General features: G+C 39.9%; 1 protein-coding gene across 4 annotated transcripts in view; it reads right to left on the bottom strand.

Moving 5' to 3' along the window:
• Positions 1–20,764, bottom strand: part of ptprub (protein tyrosine phosphatase receptor type Ub) — a 143,044-nt gene that overhangs the window by 96,746 nt on the left and 25,534 nt on the right. For all 4 annotated transcript variants that reach the window (XM_029503380.1, XM_029503379.1, XM_029503382.1 and 1 more), the window contains exon 2: positions 2,140–2,271. In XM_029503380.1, coding sequence (XP_029359240.1) covers positions 2,140–2,271 — 132 coding nt within the window. The remainder of the gene's footprint in view (positions 1–2,139; positions 2,272–20,764) is intronic.

The following is a 20,764-nucleotide window of genomic DNA, read 5'->3' as shown; positions in this document are numbered from 1 at the left end:
AGCTGAAAGAGCAAAATAATTGCCATTAACAGTTTTTTTTCCCTTCACATTTAATGTATTTCCCGTTTAAGCAAGCCTGCTACATTATACTAGACACTATAATGGATTTTGCAGCAGACATAACTTTGGAACTAATGAATTTCCCTCTCAAACAACAAGGTGTACTTGTAACGCAGACCTATTCTTCTTTACAAGGTCATCATCCTGCAAGCCCAACTTGTTCATTAAAGCAGAAAGGCTGAAGATGATCAATAGAAGCCTGACGTCTCCAAACTGACCCAAAACAAAGGGGAATGCGAGGAAAAGGGGCCATTCTTATTAAGATCTCACATTTTATCATCTTTCTTCCTTTTTTTTTTCAAGATGATTTTCTCTTTCATGGGAACGGTAGTCTCTAATTTCTCCTGGGAGCCACAAGCTGCTGCTATCTCAGCTGTGTTTACTAATCTTCCCTCGACACCAATTTCTCAGCCCCACAAAGTTAATGCTGGTCCAATGTAAATAGCCTTATCTCATAAACTCTTGTTATCCCTCTACTATGGCTGCCCAATGTGATACATGGTTAGAAGTCAACACAGGGGGATTAAGTCAGAGAGAAAGAAAAAGAAAAATGAAAACATCTTCTCTGCCTGTATCTGTGGGAAGGTTATCTACCTTAAATAATACAGGGAAAATGTCCTGGTGCATACATGGAATAGACACTACTCTGTGTGCAATAGAGCATGGGTGACACACCGCTTCTTCTTCATGGAGATGAAGGAATAAATTATGCTGAATTTGTCTCCTTGTGCTCAGAGTTGGTTGATCAAGAGCTGATGGTCAGAAGGTCCCATAGCATCTCATCATGTGCACAGTGCACCACCTGCATCAATCTACCTGCACCAGCCCGTTTCACTGTAAGCCCTGGATCGCTGTAAATGCCATGGCACAAAATTTTAATTAAACCTAAAGGGAAAAGTATTAATTATCCCATCGCCTGCCTTCAATTGGATTATGGGTGCATGCAGAACCTCACGTGAATGCTGATGACGTGGAGGTGAACTAAATGCGATTTAAGAGGTTGGGATTAAATTTCCGATTCATAAAACCCTGAGTTCCATTTGAATCGACACCGGTAGACAAGAAAGTATGTTAATAGTGTAAACCAGAATTTAAATATAACTGCATTTATTCCTGAATGGAACTTGAGAGCATTTTTGAAACGCTGCTAAAGTGAAAATTTTTGGATTAATTATTGAGGCCCTGGGGCCTAAAATTTTTTTTGGAAATGATCTACAATATCTGAATCTGTCCTTCCTTATCTTTTTTTTTTTTTTTTTTTAATCTTTCCTTATCTTGTTCCCCTTCATGTATGATGTTGGTTCTTTGCTTTCAGGCTTCTGAAATTGCTGCAGCTATTCAGCATGCACCTCTTTCTGCTGCTGCCTCTCATGTAGAAGGAACACTTAAATCCATGGTTTTGTCATACTTTGGCTGAATTTTCATCATCCCATCATCGATTGATTGATTGCTTAAAGGGAGTTCAGCATTTTGCAAAGCTTCCACTGTAGATGCATCTCAGCAGAGACCCCACTGCCATCACTGATATTTTTGCTGAGAAGCTGAAACAGCACTCCTTTTTTGTCAGATCCCTGTAGGTATTTGTTAATGCAGAGATGGAGGAGCACCTTATAAACTATGCATGCCATCTCCCTCTGGCAACCACAAGTAGAGAGGATGATGGCAGGAAAACGCTGGTTTCCATTAGTCCTGTGAGGCTGGTTAACATAAAATTATCCTGGCGGGAAGCAGACAAAACTGGGGTGAGTGGTTCATCAGAGCTGATGCATAATGAACACTGGACAGCCATGAGCTCTGACTTTCACCATCGCATTTTACTGCTAACTTTCATATTGACACAAACAGTCAATTTTTTTTCCCCCTAGGGTTTCAGATAATTTAAAAAGAAACAGAGTACACATCAATTGCTGCTATGCCCCAGAAAATTCTTCCTTAATAAGTCTCAGAGAAAGATTTGTAGCGGGCCAAGCTCCCAATCAGCTCTATGTAATCAAGGATGCCCACACAAGTCTCACAACACAAAATGGGTGCAGCCTGAAAAGGCAATCACAAGGCACTGTAGGAGAAAGGAGCACTCACCCCGCAGGAGGTCAGAGCTGGCATAAGGTGAACTGTACGTCCGAAACAACAGCCAGTCAAAGTCATCGTCCTCCCCTTGGGTGAAGTCACAAAGATTTGGGTCTGAGTCTTCTTCAAATGTGCAGCCAGCAGCTGAAAACAAAGGGAAATATTAAAACATTGGTCATTGTAGATTAGTTTGAATATCTTACATTTAAAAACACGATTGAGAATCAAAATTCTCAATTTAAACTTCTCTAAACACCAGAAAAAAATACAGAAAATCAGCAAATATGTCCTTTTGAGTAGGTGGAACAAAAGAAAATGTAATACTTGGAAGTCCATTCACCATAACGGAGGGCTTGCTATAATGTACAGTGTCAGAAAAATCTGTCTTGTTGAAAAAAAAAAACTTCTTCCCATATTTTACGTCCACTTGAAGGTCGAGCCAATCTTCCCAGCCAGCCACAATGAAACACTCAGCACAGCCACAGTAACCACTTCTCTAGCCTTAAAGGCCAAAGCAGTGACCTGTGTTTACTATTGATTTGAGCATGTGTGCACAATTCAGCTTTGCACTGCTGCTCTAAAGCATGGCTTTGATGTCGGGTCAGTTTAATAACGTGTTTTGGATAAATACTGTATTCTCGGAGCAGGCAGAGCAGAAACATGTGGCCCTGTAAGGCAAATATTCCAATATTTGCGATTGCAAAGATACTTAAACATTCAAGTTAAACAGACCAAGTGATCTGTCTGCACCAACCAGTGCACTGGAGCTCCAGAGTACACACATTAGAAAAGCAACTATAGCGACACACAAAATACGCAGCTTTTAGAAGTGGCAGCTGTGATCCGGAGTTAACATCGCTTGCGTCCATCAGCCTGTTATAAATGGTCGAGTGCAAATAGAACATCAGTTCATCATTTCATGTTGTACACGGGGGAATGTGGGTTAAAAATGAAATGTGTTCACATGTGCACAGATTCATTTCATCTAACACACAATACCAGTGAGAAATAATTATTTTAGATTCAAACAAAAGACCACAAGCTCTGGCAAAAGCAATAATTGCCCCAGTATCTGAGGAGAATTACCCCTCCCATAAAACGTCCACAAACAAGACCACGGATTCCAAAACCCATTCACAAAGGCATATACAAATAGAAATAACATTTGGAGAGAGCGTGCACCCTAGGGAATCTAGTGATTACCATAATACCTCGCAACCTGCTATTCCATGTGCCAAAAAGCTAATATTTTCAAATTATATTTAATGGCTATGGCTTTAATGGCCCTTGGGTCCTGAATAATGTGCTTCAGTCATTGCTCTCTGCATCTGTTGCCATATTTCACATTAGTCAGTCAGCATGAGAATTGCAGTCTCACAGTGGGCAGCTTGGACATCCAATCATAAGACTACATCCTATGTCAGTCATGACTGGAGCAGGACGGCACGAGTCATGGCATGCTAATGACAGGAATAACCATGAGCTGGTCCTGAAGGTGACCCCTGTGGTTCACAGCTTTATTACTGCTCATTCTTTTCTCTAATCTCCCATTAAACAATTGGTCTCAATATGACAGGCTGCAGAAAAATACAGGTGGCTTCTCTGTGGTGAGGATTCATGGGTCCCATTTTTACTACCAATGTATCAGATCCACAGCTTGCTACCATTATAGACTATTGTGATTGTTATGTTACAGGCTACAAAAGATGGGCTTGAAATATGAGATAAATGTTAGAACAAAAACTTTATTTCCATTAAGACACTCACACAGCTAAATAACTCAGATGCGGGTGTGTGTGGAAATGGCCACTTCAGAGTATCCTTTTCTTAAATTACTTAAATTACAGTCTAGAGAGAATGAAACATTAAGGTAAATACAAATTGCAATTAAAAAAAAAAAAAAAAGTGGTGCACCAAATTTCTTCCTAAAAATAAATCTGTCATTAAACATGTAATGTTTTCCAAACTTTTGATTTTAAACTGAAAATGCAATACTGTTAAAAATTGACAGAATTTTCCAATTTCCTACTTTTGACAAATAACAATGTGACTTGAGACAAACAAAAGAAAACAACAAGACTGAGGGCTGACTATGCACCACAACGTTCCAGGAAGCTGTTTCTCTCACCTCTTCTCATTCATTTTCTGGTTACTAAATATATATAAATATATATAAAAGAGCCCTACTAAATCATCTGTTAGTAGTTAGCATGCATTTAGGACAGTGTGGGATAAATAATTATATTAATTCCAAACTAAGAACATCGCATGCTAACATTTGCTATTTCTTCATCAAAGTCAAGGTCAGGAAGTATTTGATTCAACCAATTTCAAGTCTGACCTGATGTGATGGTGTCAGATAAAAGTTATCACAATCCATGACGTGAATGTGTGCACAGGTATTCATTAAATTGTTGAGACATTTCACTGAAGGAGAAGAACAACAACAACAACAACAACAACAACTACAACTTACTGAGTTCATTCATCACCAATCAAAATAAAGCAGGTTGTCTTACGCTGCCTTTCACACCAACACTGCCAGTCCTGCAGCCACACCACCGGCAGGTAACAATAGCTAACTCGGGTCTATTACCCTTCTTGCAGAGCTAACTTGCACCATTGATTCCTACACTGGATGCTGAAGGCAAATTTCAGTTAGCTCTCCAGAGCAGCATCAGGGTCCACCAGAGCCCGACTCTTTGATAACACAGAAAATGAGCTCTTGTTGTTTGGATTAGAAGGTTAAGGTTGGTCCCGTGTGTTGAACTTTTTCAGATGGTGTATTCACTGCAGCACAAACGCCCTCAGAGTAGCCTTGCCCACAGCTAACCCATTACATCACTCTTGCCCCTACAAGTGATTATACGCTAAAATCAGAGTACAGCGTACATCCACCATCGTGTGAGCTCAGTCCATAGGGTGATGGTGGCAGCCGACCAGCAGGGGAGGGAGAGTGGCTTCTCCCTCTAGGTTTGATTTATTGCCCCACACTGGGCTCTTACTGCACAGATCTGCTGGTAAGGCCAGGGGTTAATTGTCCTGCACTAGGGTCTATTTCTAATAGAACAGCTGGAGATATGAGACCCGACACATCCAAACGCTGGCACTATATTATTCCCTGCTGCTTCAGTAAATGAAGCTTACTAACTCCTCCCCATACAGAAGCCTCGCCATGCAGAAGAAGGAAGCCGGGACTTGAGGTCAGCACTGCCTTGGAATGTCATCTCTTCAGACTGTACCGAGAGACATCCAGCTCATCTATCATGACAATCACACTCAGGCCCCTCAGCTCATGCTGGAGTATGGGGGGTTGTCAGTGGCCATTTTTTACCCGAATAATTACAGTATAATTTAGTGCACTGACCAGGGCAAAGCCAAGACACTGCCAAGATTTCGTGGCTGAGGTTCACTCATGTTTCATAGTTTTTTCTGTGCTTCATGTCGTTTGCTGAGATAAATCAACCACCCATTTTAAAAATATAGCTTTGGATGTGTTCATCTAAAAACTGTTTTCATATCTACTGTAAATATTGATACTTAATATCACTGTTTTGTCCTTGGAAAAGCAATTTCTGGGGAACAAATTTATCTAACTCATAGAACATACACTATTAAAATGCTTGTGAGACTTCCAAGGCTTTCCATTTTCATTATGAGGCAGATCTGCAGCAGTATTAAAGTAAGTCTGCAGAAAGAGCACGTGGCTTCACTTTTTGGAAGCAAATGGTACCATGGACTGCAGTCCTGAGCTGCCCCGGTAGGAGAAAACACGAGCGTGTGATGATGAACATGGTGTCAGTTTGTTTAGCACTTATCCGAGTGTTAACTGTGAATCTAAACTTGATCTCGAGAGCACTAATACAGATCAACCGGTAAATAAATCCATATTCAACCTCTTTGACTTTTGCCAAACCAAAGTATTGTCACATTTACTCTGTGGAAGTGAGGAGCCCTGCTCTGTCAGACGATGGATGGAGTAGCTCCTCTTTCATTTCATAAGGACATAAAACAAAAGGCGGCAACTTGTTTACCAGACACTCCAATTTGCCGCACCGATTTGTAGCGGTACGTAAAAAACGCTCCTTATTTTTATGTGTGCTGTTCATCAACACTGTGAGTGTCTCTCTGCTCATCAGTTGATCGTGTCACATTCTGCCCCACATATTAAGATCTGGTATCTCTTCGTCTGTTTACTTGTATAATCCTTTGCCTTGTTTTCTAATTAGAGTGTCAGCTATGCACAACGAATATTGTCATTGTCTCTGTTTATCCCCTTTATTTGCATATTTTTTGAGCAGAAGGCAGCTGGTCTGAGCTTGTTTAAGGTGGTAGTACTTTCATTTGACTAAATCAAACACAGCAAAACGGGGAGAGGTTGACATCAAAAAGGTAGCTGTCCCCTAACTAAGAGTAGTACCAAAGGTTCAAGGCAAAAATCACCTAAATGAAGAGTGTGAAGGCATAAAAGTGCTTTATAATGCCTACTTTTTCATTCCTAATATTCCAAAGCAATTTATGATCCATCATTAGATACAGAGTGCAACACTGCAGTTTACTGCAGAGACCGTCAACACCACAGAGCAATACTAGCACAGATTGTAAATTGTAAATTGCAAATTGTAGTACTTGCTTGGGTACCAAACAGTCAGATAAGCTACTCACAGAGGTTGTAAAAGCTGTATGTGATAATAGTGATGGAAATTAGCTCACCAGATGTAATTTTGGGGAGGTGCAGTATGAACTACATGATCTCTGTCCAGCCTTGCTTTTTAGCATACAAATAAAAACACAAGATGAGATAACATAAAAATGAATGGAGAAATGACAGATTTTCCCAGAATTATCTTTTATTAGGAAGTCAACACATTATTTAAGTAACTAGAGAATATTTGGCTTAGTGTTTCCTGTTAGCTCCAGCTTGATCAGCTGATTGGTAATCGTGCTTTCTTCACTTAATTTTTTTTATCATATATCATCATATTTTCATAAAATGTCATGCACTAAAATTCCACTTGACAAGAAAGTGAGTAGGTGGTGATCCTACACCAAGAAAACAAGTAAAAGTTTGATGAAAAATAACTGAAGTCACGTTTTAATCTTGATTTCCTTGAAATTCCTTGGATTGTGGCTACCAGTCAGTGTGCGACTTTGTATATGAGAAAGGTTCACAACCAGCCAAATAGAAAAAGAAAATGAAAAAAAAAAAAAAAACTGCAAGAAGGAGTGATGAACACATACAGCTGGGTACTCGTGCGGCCTTGGAAATAAAGTCCTCCATCGTTATGGTCTGAGACTTATCAAAACTAAAAGAAAATTCAAGACAGAGTAAAACACTTAAAGCCCAGATTCTAATTTAAAACAAAAACAAGGCTTATGTGTGGGCTGCACCAAGAGACCATTCTGCTTTTAACGCCAACTCCAAGCTTTTGCCCTTAATTATCTGGCAGTCAGGATGGATAATGAATACTAGAACCTGCGAAGTCACTTGGGAAATGCATCGTAATGATCAGGCACGGATAGTTGTCACATCACCGTCTACAAATGGGTACCATACCACGTTGGCAAGGCAGCTCGTATCTGAGAGCTCTTTGGCTCTACACGGGAAGCCTCATCTAAGTCTGGGGTGACTGAGTGTCTGGTTGGTGGAGATCCAGGTGGGAATAGGTGAGTAATACTGGAGGAGTTAGGAGGAGGAGTGTGCTCGATTTGCATTGCAGTGAGTGTGGCCCGATGCATCAGCAGGAGACAGGTATATTTATTCTCTACAGAGGCTTTCCTCCCCAGCACTCCCCTGGCTGCCTCTGAAAGCCATCCATCCCCACAGCTGAATACGCAATGAAATCATCTCTCCGGCTCCCCAGGCATTAATAACTCAACCCCAGTGGCTGGATGGGCCCTGCCACACACAGAGGGCCAGGAAACAGACTGAGAGAAGAAGGGGCCGGAGATGGTGAACAGGTAGAGAAGTGCTGAGCTTCAGGCAACACTACACTGAAATATGCTGAGGAAAATAAGGCATTGTATGAAAATGATTGGTCTGGGGGGTGGGGATCTGAACCTTCCATGCATTTTATTATATCTTCTTTGGACCCTCCCTCTTCTGCAGCCCACTCCCCCTAATATATTAACAATCTATGATGACCTAATAATGGCCAATAGACTGCGTATGCCTTGAGATTGCCCAATATTAGTAAATTATAGATATATTTGTAAGAAATAATTGATGCAAAATTCTAATTATTTTTCCACCAGTTTATTTTCACATTACAAAATGCTGCATTCAAGTAAGCATCTTGTACGGATTCGCAGTTCTTAAATAAATCTAAGGGAGTTGAGAGAGCATGGCATTTGGTGTTTAACGTTTTCAAAAGTGCTGTCATCGGATTGATTCTTAATTAAACTCACAGTATCAGGTTTAAAATTTATTTTAATATGTTACATATACATTCATATCAAATTGCTAATTAAATAAAACCTAAGTGTAGGATAAAAAAAAAAAAAAAACACTCCCCTCTCTGACCTCTCTTTGCTCCCCAGAGAGGCCTTTCTCATACCATCCTGCCAATTCAATGAGTTCAGCAGTTCAAGAACATTTTCTCTTTTCATCCTGATGGAGAACAAACACCAAAAAAGCATCCCACAGCTGAACCCTGACACACCAGTTAGCTGTAAATCATCTCAGCTGAAATTAATTTTGCCTTTACTTTAAAAGAGCGGCAGAATATTTCATTCTCAATGGTGGGATGAAGATGAAAGTATCTAAGATGTCAGAAGAATACGAGTCAGATTTTTTTATTTATTTTTTTTTTCGCAAGTCTGAGGGCAACATGGTGGGAAAACAAGGACACTAAGACAAAAGCAATCTGAGCTGTTTCTTTTCCTCAGATAAAGAAAGAAAACATCAATTATTCCACTTCCTGGTTCCTATGGGTTTAAGGTAGAGAGGAGGAGGAATCTCAATTCACAATGTTGATAAGGTTTTAATTATAGTTGGAGGTTTTTTTTCCTCCCTTTTTTCTTTTTCAAAATGTTGATCTATTTTGAGCTGCTGTCTTTTCTCAGACAGGGCTGGATTGCAGTGCCATTCATCTTCACTTTGCATTTCACTTCACCTCCACAGAAAATGAAATGACATCTGGGGCACGAGTGAAGAGGCCCATACAACAAATCAGTTTAATTAGCAGGAGAAAATCTCTCATCTGGTGAACCACTTTTCAACATGCGTTTCATTTTAGGATCCAGCTTGATGAATTCTCTCTTAGATTAGAGTGGCATTGATGTGAGGAGACTTTGTAAAGGAACTAATTTGCAAATGTAAGTTGAAAACAAGGGAACAAAAACTGCAGTGTAATATATAGCGAAGAAGGCGATTGACACAGTGATGGCCTATAAAACGCGTTTCCTTCAACCCGTGAAAGACCCGACTGTGGCAGAGGAAAATTTTATTTATGTGAGAGCTCAAATTTGGGTGTTAAACCGCATTTTTCATCATTTAGAAAAATCATATACATATACACACAGTCAATACATACCCATTTGATTAAGTGATAATATGAAAGATAGTTAAAAATTATTTCACTAACTGATGAAATGTTTCAAAAAATGCCAAATATTCACTCACGTTAGACTACAAAATGGATATGGAAGGATATGCGGTCAGTGAAATACAAAGATGGCTCCATTATTCGATCTAACATCTGCAGCTACCGTTTTGTTTATTTTGTCACACATGATGATCAACTGTACATTCCAGTTATGAATCTTCCTGACTGATGACCATATATAACAGGGAGTCTGAAGACGCTGAGTCATAATAAGAAGGAAGATTTTACAGGGTGAAAATTCAAGGTCATTTCAATTCAATAATAGTTCTAAAGATTTATTTTCTTTCGTCACTTTCCTAAACTTTTTTGTTTTTTAATAATTAAAGATGATCTGAAAACAGCAAATTTTTCATTTGGATTTCTTTTGCAACACATGCTCACATAATGTTTTTATCCAGACTACGGCAATCTATTTTGAAAGCATGCTGCCAGTGTCACATATTTTTGTATATAAACCCCAACTGGTATTTCAGATCTGTTTAGTAAATTACAGTACTTTCTCAAATGAGTAATGTCAACATTATAGCTTGATGCAAACTGATTGAAAATATATCATGTTGTGACAGTTGTTGCACTCATAAAAAGGAGATAAATATTATGCCGTGAAACACCTTGCTTGAGAAATAATTGATGTCTTTAATTTAGACACTAACATGTTATGACCCAATTATAATGATTCATAAGCCATCTTAGCATGACGATGTCATTCAAGAGGTGGTGTGTGTGTGTCTGATGTGTCAAACATAACACATATTTAATGGTGAATGCACTCCCCAGCACCAGCATGTTAGGATCAGGACAAAGGCTTACAGTGGACTATGTGAGTAAATGAAAAGCCAAACCAAGCTGACCTGAAAATTTCCACCTGTTAGCACTTCCTGAATGTTGCTGCAACAACTTAACAGCTAAAGTAAATATTTGATCCTTTCTCCGGCTTAAGCATGACATCACTTCCTGGTTCACAGTTGGGTGACTTGTGCAATTGGGAGCTTTGAGATCACGTCGTGCAAGCAAAGAAAACATTTAAAGGTTCACTGATAGGTCACACATGAGCAGCCTGAATTTAATGTCGACAATTATTTCTCGTAAACTAAAATTTCCTTCACGAACACAAACTACAGACTCTTATTTGGCACCCCAACTGACCTCAGCTACTTACACGCAAGCCCCTAACAAGCTGAGCCAATTCCATTCAACTATGCATCCTAATCAAACTGCCTGTAGCGTCCTGACTCACTGGAAAAAATAAATAAATTTAAAAAAAATAAACTAGTGTCTATCAAGGCAGCTAAACCACATACCCTGTAGCAGCTTCACCGCTCTGCTGCCTGTCAATTCCACTAACACAAAGGCAGCCAATTGCTGTCTCCACAACCTGCAGCCTTTCAATTCCACTAACCCGTATAGGACTCCATGAATGGTGGGGAGCAGTAAAGGAGTATATAACTGAGTGTTTGTTTGTTTTTTTTTTTTTGTTGTTTGTTTTATGTTTTTAAATCTCTTGCTCCTGCCTCGTGATTTATCATTATCATTATTTATTTTCCATTTAGATGTGAGTGCTTTCATTCTCTTCTCTTTTCTGTACTTGTCGTCAATGAAAAGGAGACAGAGAGCGGATCATTTAGCCTTTTTAAAGATTAAAATGTTATTGTGCAAAAAAAAAAAAGTGTTAAAAGTACAGCTTGTTCTGAAAGCCCAATCAATAGCCTTTTCAGTTGCCGCCCCTTGCCTCTGGAACTCACTACCCAAACGCTGCACGGACATTCAAACCTTCAAATCCCTACTAAAAAACCCACCTTTTTAAATTGGCTTGTAATGTGCAATTAACTGTGTTAATTTTAGCTCTTCTGTTATGTGATCAATTTTTCTTGTATTTTATTCTTAGTTTGGCTTTTCGTGTGTAGTTTGTTTGAAATTGACTTTGCTTGTATTCTGTGTTCAGTTTGTAGCGTCTTTGAGCACCTGTAGAAGCGCGTAACAAATAAAGATTCATTTTCTCTGTCATGGGATCATTTCACAGTGACACAGAAATCAAACAGGATCATACTATTCAAATTTTGCTTCAAAACAAACAAGGAAGCGGTTCACTTTTCTTAACAGCGAACAAATAAATCCCACCATAAAAAGTCATCTTCCATTTTAATACTGGCTCTGTCTTAAATGTCTTTGTGAGACAAATCTGTATTTAGTTCCAAAAGACATGACTTATGGGCAAATACAAATTTCAAAGCCTCTGAGAGCTGCGGGAGGAATATCATGTCATACTCTGAGGACTAGCAAAAAGCTCTTTAATGTTGAAAATCACAGTTTTGAAAGCTTAAAATCTAATATGAATTTTTTTTTTTTTTTTGCAAGACTGAAGGTTGAAGGCATCATTTTTTTTTTTATATGCTGAAAAAAATGTAATCCTCGTAAAAATTATTTAGTGTCTAAGTTTTCTGTCTTCGTAATTCACACACTTGCAGCGAATGTCCGATCAGTTTTCAGAGGTTCAAACTTGTCTGTTTTCCCAGAACATGTTTCTTTTCTTTTTTTTTATATTTGAAAATGATGTGACTATGTTGTGGAAAAACTTTTTGAAACAGGAGCAAATCTTTATTTTCTTACATTTGAACCCGCAGTGCTAGGTTTTAGATTTTAAATGAGCCACATCCACTTCCAACAAATGAGAAAAGTTAGAAAAAAATTGTATTTCTTCTCATAAAAAAAAATAAAATAAAATAAACCAAAAGAAAAACAACAGTTTAAACTAACTGCCAAAAATTTAAGAAAAAAGAAATCACAAAACAGGTCTATGGGACTTTGAGAGACAAATCACATTGTACTTGGCATTCAGATGCATAACTTGTAAATGCTTTAAAAGGGCCATTTTAAGCCACAGCTAAGCTACTCTAATGCAAACTGATGGAGCAGCGGTCTGTGTAAATCTACCACATTCATGAAAATAAGAAATCTGCATGACTGCAAATGCCAAAAACATCAAAACAGTGTTGATTGTTTAGTCAGAAGCTAATTACTTTAAAACATACAATGGTCTTGTCGGAGTGAATTGTATTTAAGTATTTAAGTCTGGTGACTCCACAGCTAAGCAGACAGGGAGCAGCCTCCCACTTAGGCCTGACATTTTACAAAGGATTATCACTGAAGAAAGGTAGGGGCACCTATGCTGCAGGTGCGCAGAGGGGTGCCCGTATGTCTTTTCAATCTGCTTTAAATAGAAACTTTCCAGTGTTAGTGCAGGGACAGGACATGATCACTGAACTGAACAACTTATCAGCACAGAGAGATCGCACTGAACACACGCTGGGGTTTGTGCTCGTCAGGGCATATACGCATGTTTTGGGATGGTAATATTCAAATGCAAAGATATGGAATCAGCTGTGCGATGGACTGGCACCCTGTCCGGGGTGAACAACGCCTTCAACCAGAACTTTGGCTGGGATCGGCTCCAGCACCCCCCGCATCAGGGGCAGAGAGAGAGAGAGCGAGAGATTTAGAATCAAAGGAGCAAACCACTCCAAAAACCTTATCGCTGTCATTCAAAACCATACTGAGCAGAGGACTCTACCAGAGCGTGACATGTAGCTTAAAAACAATACGTTGCTTTATATAGGTGCAAAAACTGCCAATGTAGGACTTTATACATGTCGATAATGTCAAATGACATCACACAAGATGTCCACTTCATTCATTATTATTATGTGTGTTATGAAGGACGTGAGGCATTACTGAAAGGAAAGGAAAGAGTTTGTGTCAACTGATACTGAGGAAAACCAATTCAGTTCCTGTAAAACCAGTCAACCTTATCCTCCATCTGGAGCAGACAGTGTCCAGTGAGGCAGCTCCTGAACAACACCAATCTGAATGACAACAATGTCAACAAAGGCGACACTGAAAGTGAATAAAATAAACCCAGGACAATCAAACGGAGGGCAAAAAGTTAAGCTCGACTAAAAAGACACGCTTCAAGTGTCCACCTGCTCTGCCACCCTTTCTGGGCTACCACCCAGCCAGCCGTCAAAGCCCACCTGATCATCTCCTCATATCCGGGCAGCTCTTGTGAGCACATGGTGCTTTGGCCTGCTGCGGACGCACTTCCCGGTGCAGCTGCCACCTGCCCAGTCGCGTGGTGTTTTGCATCAATCTAACTGTGGCTGGAGCCAAGTGGCCAGTCCAATGTGTCCAAACATGACGTGCTTAGAAATGCATACCCTGGAGTCTGCATGTGTGCTCCCTGCTTCCGTCTGTATGCCTTCATTTATATGTATGCTGATGTATGCTGCTCCCGCAAGGGACCCACACACTGAAGACAGGCCATCACTCAAACAAAGATGGGCATGTGGAGAAATGGGACCAGACATACAGCTATCAAACAAGAGGATCTGCTTTCACTCCTGATCCGCACAGACACACCAAATGAACTTAAATCTTAACTGTCATGGCGCATAAACTTCAACCTCAGTGTTAATTCTCATTCCTTCCTCAATTCTTAAAAGGTAAAACAGCAGAGGTGATTAAACTGACCTCGAGTGCTCGAGGGCTCTGTGAAATGTCACTGCTTGCGTATGTGGCTTTTCGGTGTTTAGTGTTCTGCCTCTCCTGCCTAGTGTTGACGCCTGAATAATCCTCGTTATTTTAGCTGCTCCTGTGGAAAGTGAAAAATCTTATTAATTGAATGTTTTGCCACCTACCAGCTTCTTGATACTTCGCATTAATGCGTGGTTTGAGTTTTGTTTTTTTTTCCCAGCCAAAATGACTTCCAGACACACAGTGAGAAAAACAATAGCATTATATTTAGGCCGCTTCTCTGACTTTTGAAAGTGTTTCCATCAATTTTTTTTTTTTTTTTTTGGGGGGGGTAAATCAAAGAAGTCTGACAGAGCATTGGCTGAGGAGAGGAGAGGAGAGATGTACAGGTCGCTGGCTGGGTGTGACAGCACAGAGACGAGGACATGTGAAAACCAAATTCCCACGTTAGGCCAAGTGAAGAAGGCAGAAACAAAAAGCCCTGTTTTAACTGATTAGCCTTGCTTCAGTCACAGCACTTTGAAGACTGGCTCAACGCTCTCAGGGTGGAAAATGCCTTTTTGAACAAATCTACATTTCCATTCTCTCCCTGTGGTTTGAAGTCAGATGTTACCGAACAGCACACATATCCAATTCACACTTGGAGAAATGAGACTAGAAAAATATTTAATAGGCTTATCGTAAAGAAGGTCGACGGTGCACGCTTGCTAATAAAAGCAAACACCAGTGGAAGTAAATTTAACTCTAGTCTTTGCATTTTTATTTTGTAGTTGAACGTGAATGCTCGTGGTGTGAAACGTCGTAGGGAGTGGCACTCTATACTGGACCTGAGCCAGCCAGCAGGGACAGCGTTTGAAGTAAGAACACTAGGAGAAAGAGAGAGAGAGAGGGGGAAAGCTGCCAAGACTGGCTGTTACAAAGCTAATTAAACTATTGGCCCATTGTGAAGGAGGCAAAGGCTGAACAATGGACACAAGCTCCCCCCTGGAAGCACCTCTGTAGCGTCAGAGCAGCTGCACACACAGATTTTACAGGCCAGCGATGGCTTTTCCATCATACCCCTGTCTTTTTTGCTGATTACCCCCCCATCTCTCTCTATTCTTGTGGTTTCAGTACAAATGTTCAAATAATAATTGCAGAAATTCCTCTGCAGGTTAAATCACTGTGGCCTGTGTAAGGTGTGCTGAGTGCACTAATGTGTGCACACATTAAAAAGGAGCGCACAAAGATCTAGCACACAATAAATTCTGCCTTAAATCTGTGGCCATGTTCACAGTACGCTGACGACCAGCGGTGCTGTCTATAACCGGCATCTGTGCTTATACATTCTGGTTTATTAGGGTATGAAAATGGGAGCGTCTATCACCGACTTAGACTGCAGCAGCTGTTTTGCTTTCAAGAAGTGACACACGAGGCTGTGATGAGTTGCAAGCTTCTTTCATTCATTTTGCGAAATAATACTGAGATTTATGTACGTATAGTCAAAATATTGTTCTAGTCCATGTTCCAACTTGCAACAGTCAGAACTGTAAGCGTAAATCTACAGGTAGGAGCTAAGCAGGTTTGTCAGACTTTCCTGCCAATATGAAATTCAACATGAAGAAAATCCATTTAAGAAGACATAGAATGGTTCCTTTGGGCCCTGCAAAGCTTTGGTTCCTTTACACTCTGAGAAACCCTCTATTCCTGCTGCTGAGGATAATTTATGAGATCCAAGAAAAATTTGGAGAAATCTGCAGAATAGGGACATTCTGTTGGCAGACGTAGAGGGTCGGCACTGGAAGATGGTGAGTAAGGGGTTCATTTGTTATATATGGCTCCTGGCCAGGAGAGTAAGGGCCATGCACATTAATGTGGACTCTGACTGCACATCCAGATTCCTCTAAAATTTTTATTTTTTAAAACAGTTGAAGAGATCTGACTCTCAGAATGATTCCCAAATTACTTTGAAGACATTACTTACAGCTTTTCATTGGTTTGTATTCACAGTTTCTTATTTAAATCAATGCACGTACCAAACAATACATAGCTGTGCATTAAAATGTCATTTAACACATTTACATATCCCTAAAAATCAACCAATGATTCCATTCTTAGAAAATCATGAAGAACAGCTCCATTATGTGCATTAACACCGCAGCACCATTTCTTAGAAATTCTTTGCCCGTAGCAGGCTCTCTGATCAGCTGTTAATGCAGGGTGTAACCCTGAACATTAACAAAGCCAACATAAGAACATGCAGAGCCCTCAGACATAAATGCATCCTGGTGCGTCAGTTGTGAATCTGCCCCAGTTGGTCAGTCTTGCTGAGAGAGAACCCCACAGGCTACTTGCATAGTGCCCCCAATATATTTAGCAACTGTCATTGGGCCCCCGCTCGGGAAAGCAGAGGTAATATAGCCACAGATGGCTGGCAGGAGAGATCAGGAGGACTACAGCTACAGAGCAATTTGGATTCAACTTTAAGATGAAGATTTGATGCACTTGCATTATTCATTAACTTGAGTTTCTAGTTACGATGGAATGATAAAGCAGCAATTTAAGCTATGGCATGTAAAATATCTTCAGCTTTTCTTACAAGTTTATCTGTATGGATCTATTTTTCATTTTACAACTTCAACTTAATCTGAGATGGCCTAGTTCTTCGAGTACTCAGAATTCCCTTTTGAGTACCAACGAACATTGACATCAAACACCGAATGAAATGCCCACAATCAAATATGTAGCAATTAGTATCGTCCAAGTCATAGAAACTTGACTGGTATGCTATTTATCTTAAAGGCTCTAATCGTTTCAAATGACATTTTTTGATATGTACTGCCTTTTTAAAGAACAACATCCATTTTGCTCCTGCATTCAGAGACGCTGCATTTTGAAACAAGTCCAGTCACGCTGAAAAACACGTGGATTTCTCAAAAATTTATATCTCAAAAGCCAAAACAGTTTGTTGTGAACACAAATGAATCAGAACTTTGCTACAGTTCAGCTCAAAAAGGGATCCTTTTCCACAGGCCATGATCTTCATCTTCAAGGGTCTTCAAAGGTGAAATGAATTGTTGAGAGACAGGAAAACATTGTTACTCTGTAAAAATCCTCGGTAGGGTGTTTAAATTTCTAATTTGCATTTAAGGAAAGCACAACTCTGCACAATCAAACCAATGGTGTTGGAGACCAGATGAGTTTTGAAATATTTTTCAAGCATAACAACTTCCTGACAGCATCTAAGTAGCCATTCTACGACCAATATTCACATTGGGACTTTTACAGCCTCATTACACGGCCAAGATAAAATGAGTTAAAGGTCTTAATCAGGGATCAAGTAGTTTTAGACCTCTCACTGAGATGATTAAAGACAGAAATACCGAGGGAGATCTGGCATTAGGCTGGAGTGGAGGACAGAGAGGCTTTTTATGAGGTTTCTTTCTCTAATATCCTCTTTCCAGAATGCCATTATCTTTCATATAGGTAGAGTCCCTGCTGGTGCACGTCGCGTTTTCTCAGTGAGCGTCCTTCTAGCTTACGACCTGGTAAATGTTCCAACAGAGCCATTCTTCTTCCAATTAAAAAATCTAATTGTGTTGAAATTGGGCAGCTATTGTTATGTCCAACAATTTCTATGAGGTTACAATTTCACAGTGAGTGCTGATTGAATCTCTGTTGTTCATAAGAACAAGAATCATTTGTACAGTTTTTGTTAATTGTTTATATCCTGTTTATACAACTTCTGTTTTCCTTCATTACAAATGATGGCCGTTTCTGTACACAATGACTTGTGATCACTGGCATATCAGTACGCACTTATTCAACCATAACGCTGCACTTTCAAATCAACTGACAAATGAAACGAAATAAAAAAAATAATAAAATAAATTACCAGACATTTATGAACATGTTCATGGCTTCATTATCAGACTCGATGAAACAAGATGTCCGATAACTTCCCACAGGTTATTTCTACTGGTAATTGCGCTACATGCTCTAACCTCATATTGATTTGCTTCAACATACATGCAAGGCTCAAGGATGAAACTATAGCTCAACCGTGGCTCAATCACAATAGATACCTTCACTGTGTTACAGCATAAGGACTTTTAGTGAGAATTTCCTGAACAAGCTTTTTTCTGAGACAGCTGCATACTTGGTGAGAACAAGCACCAACTGGATCTCTCCAGCTGCCATTAAGGCCACAGTGCGCCTCCATTTTAATAAAACTGCAGACAAGAGGGAAGCAGGGTACAGTGATAGAATCCCACAGTGATGTCTACGGACTGAGATGTTTCCATCATGATGTCTTCTGACAACATAATTATGCATTGTATCTCACTTCGCACGGCTCGCCAAACCACATCAGCTACAGCTCCACGTCGAGCATCCCAGCAGCAGTGGAGCTGAGGGAGGGAGCGGAGCGAGAGCGAGAGGGTGATGGTGAGGGAGATGAAGCGCACAGCCTGAAGCTAAGCACTTGCAATGCAAAGGCAGTAGATTGGAGACCAGGCACAGAGGGGACTGAATAGGGATGTCGGAGGAGCGCCAGTGGTATTTCACTTTGCATCAACGTCAGATTAAGGGCACTGGAGAGAGGAGCAGGAACTAAGGCACAGAGAGGCAAGGGTGGCAAAGGGGTGTGGGGGGCAAGAGAGGAGCGTGCTAATCCCGAAGCCAGCACTGCCATTTCACATGACTGGAAGTCCTTTTATGAGACTGAAAACAGGATGGAAGACGATGACGAGAAACCTGACGCCATAACAAAGGATTAGGCCTGTGCTAACAACCACTATTATTAGATGACCATGTGTTTTCAAACACAGACATTATTATGAGTTTAAGAGATGATACAGCTCAAGAACTTCAGCTTGTGTTCATACCAAATATCAGATTAGGGAAAAGTATCCTCCCAGCGACTTTGACCATGGACTGTGGTTTGAGTACTTCTAAAGCCGCTCATGTCCTGTGATTTTACCTATAAAAGTTCACTCAGACTTTGAAAAAAAAAGAACTAAAAACTTCAAATGAGCAGCATGATAATAATAAAAGGAAAAAATTAGAGAAATCAGAGGAGAATGGCCAGACCAGTTTTATCTGGTTTATCTAGAAAGGCTGTAGTAACTCAGATTACCAAATCAAGAGGCCCATTGTGTCCATAGTGGAAATCTGGGGCTGCAGTGGGCACAGACTTAAAACTGGACAACTAAAGACTGGAAAAATGTATCCTGGTCTGTGGAATCTGAATGCTGATGCAGATGACCAGGTTGGAAGTTAGTATTAATAGCAGGAAGACATTCATGTCCTCTGTAAGCAGTCACCATAATTCAGGTTTAGTTAGATTAAGGTCATTTTTGGTCAAAATGAGGGAAACATGGTGGTTTTAGTTATTAGTTATATTTCATCATCAACATGCTACCTCCTCCTCTTTGGACCCAACAGCAACTTTGTTTAATGTAAACATACTTTGTTTCAGGGCATTTGCTGAAACCATTAATGCAGTTGTTTTTCTCAAGTTTATCTCAAGTTCAGGTTGCAACAGAGGGAGAGCCTTGTTCAAATAAAGGAACCTGAAAGAAGGACGTGGAACAGCATTTTCAAAAAACTGACAAATTACCTCAGTTCGTGGGTTTAGGAGATTCCATACTTGTCTTCAGTTGGAAGAAACCCAAATAGAGCAAACAATAAAATGACATAATGCAGCTGAATGCTCTGTGGTAACCACCTCGAAAACTGGTAAATATTTCATTGCTCACAAATAGGGGTGTAACGGTGCGTGCATTCATACCAAACCATTCTGTACAGGGCGTTACCCGAGCAAATTTGAGTTAACTAACTAACGACCCAGTCTAACATTAGTAAAGAGGGGCCACGTGAAACCGCCTGGCAACTAATTTTAGCACCTAGCATTAGCAAAGAGGAGCATGAAGTACATATTTTCTGTTCTCTACATTGAAGAATTAAGCATGTGAATAAGATTTCAAGTTTATTTCAACTGGCACGATAAAGCCAAAGAGGTTTTTTTATTCAACTGAGCAGTTTGAGTGTGAAGTAGAAAACCCTTACAGTATTGTCTCCATGCCGCACTCCTAATTACTTAATTATTGACCCAGGTATGTTTTTATTTTTAAAGAACAATCCGTTGTTTCTGGAATTGTTTAATGTTTTATGTTGTCAATATGACATAAAATGCACCAAACCGCATTTCAAAAATGAGGTACACACCGAACTGTGACTAGCGTACTGTTACACCCTTACTCTCAAATGAATTTTCTCATGTTTTTTCACATTGCATTTTGTCAGAAAGATTAATGAAATCTTATTTTAGAAAGACAATGGACACTATCAGTTTTCTCCAAATGATTAAATATTACAGAAATAATACCCTCAGTATGAAGGTGTGATGATGAAAAGGATTAGATAGTTTCCCACGGATAATCATGTGCCTCCCACTGTATTAAACCACGTTGCCTTGGCTTTGTTTGTCAGGTTTTTCCAATACTTAAAGAAAAAGAAACCAC

This window comes from Echeneis naucrates, chromosome 6 (assembly GCF_900963305.1).
Source record: "Echeneis naucrates chromosome 6, fEcheNa1.1, whole genome shotgun sequence".
Taxonomy (NCBI): Eukaryota; Metazoa; Chordata; class Actinopteri; order Carangiformes; family Echeneidae; genus Echeneis; species Echeneis naucrates.
The sequence above is the reverse complement of the archived record's forward strand: the minus strand, read 5'-3'. Positions and strand labels throughout refer to the sequence as shown.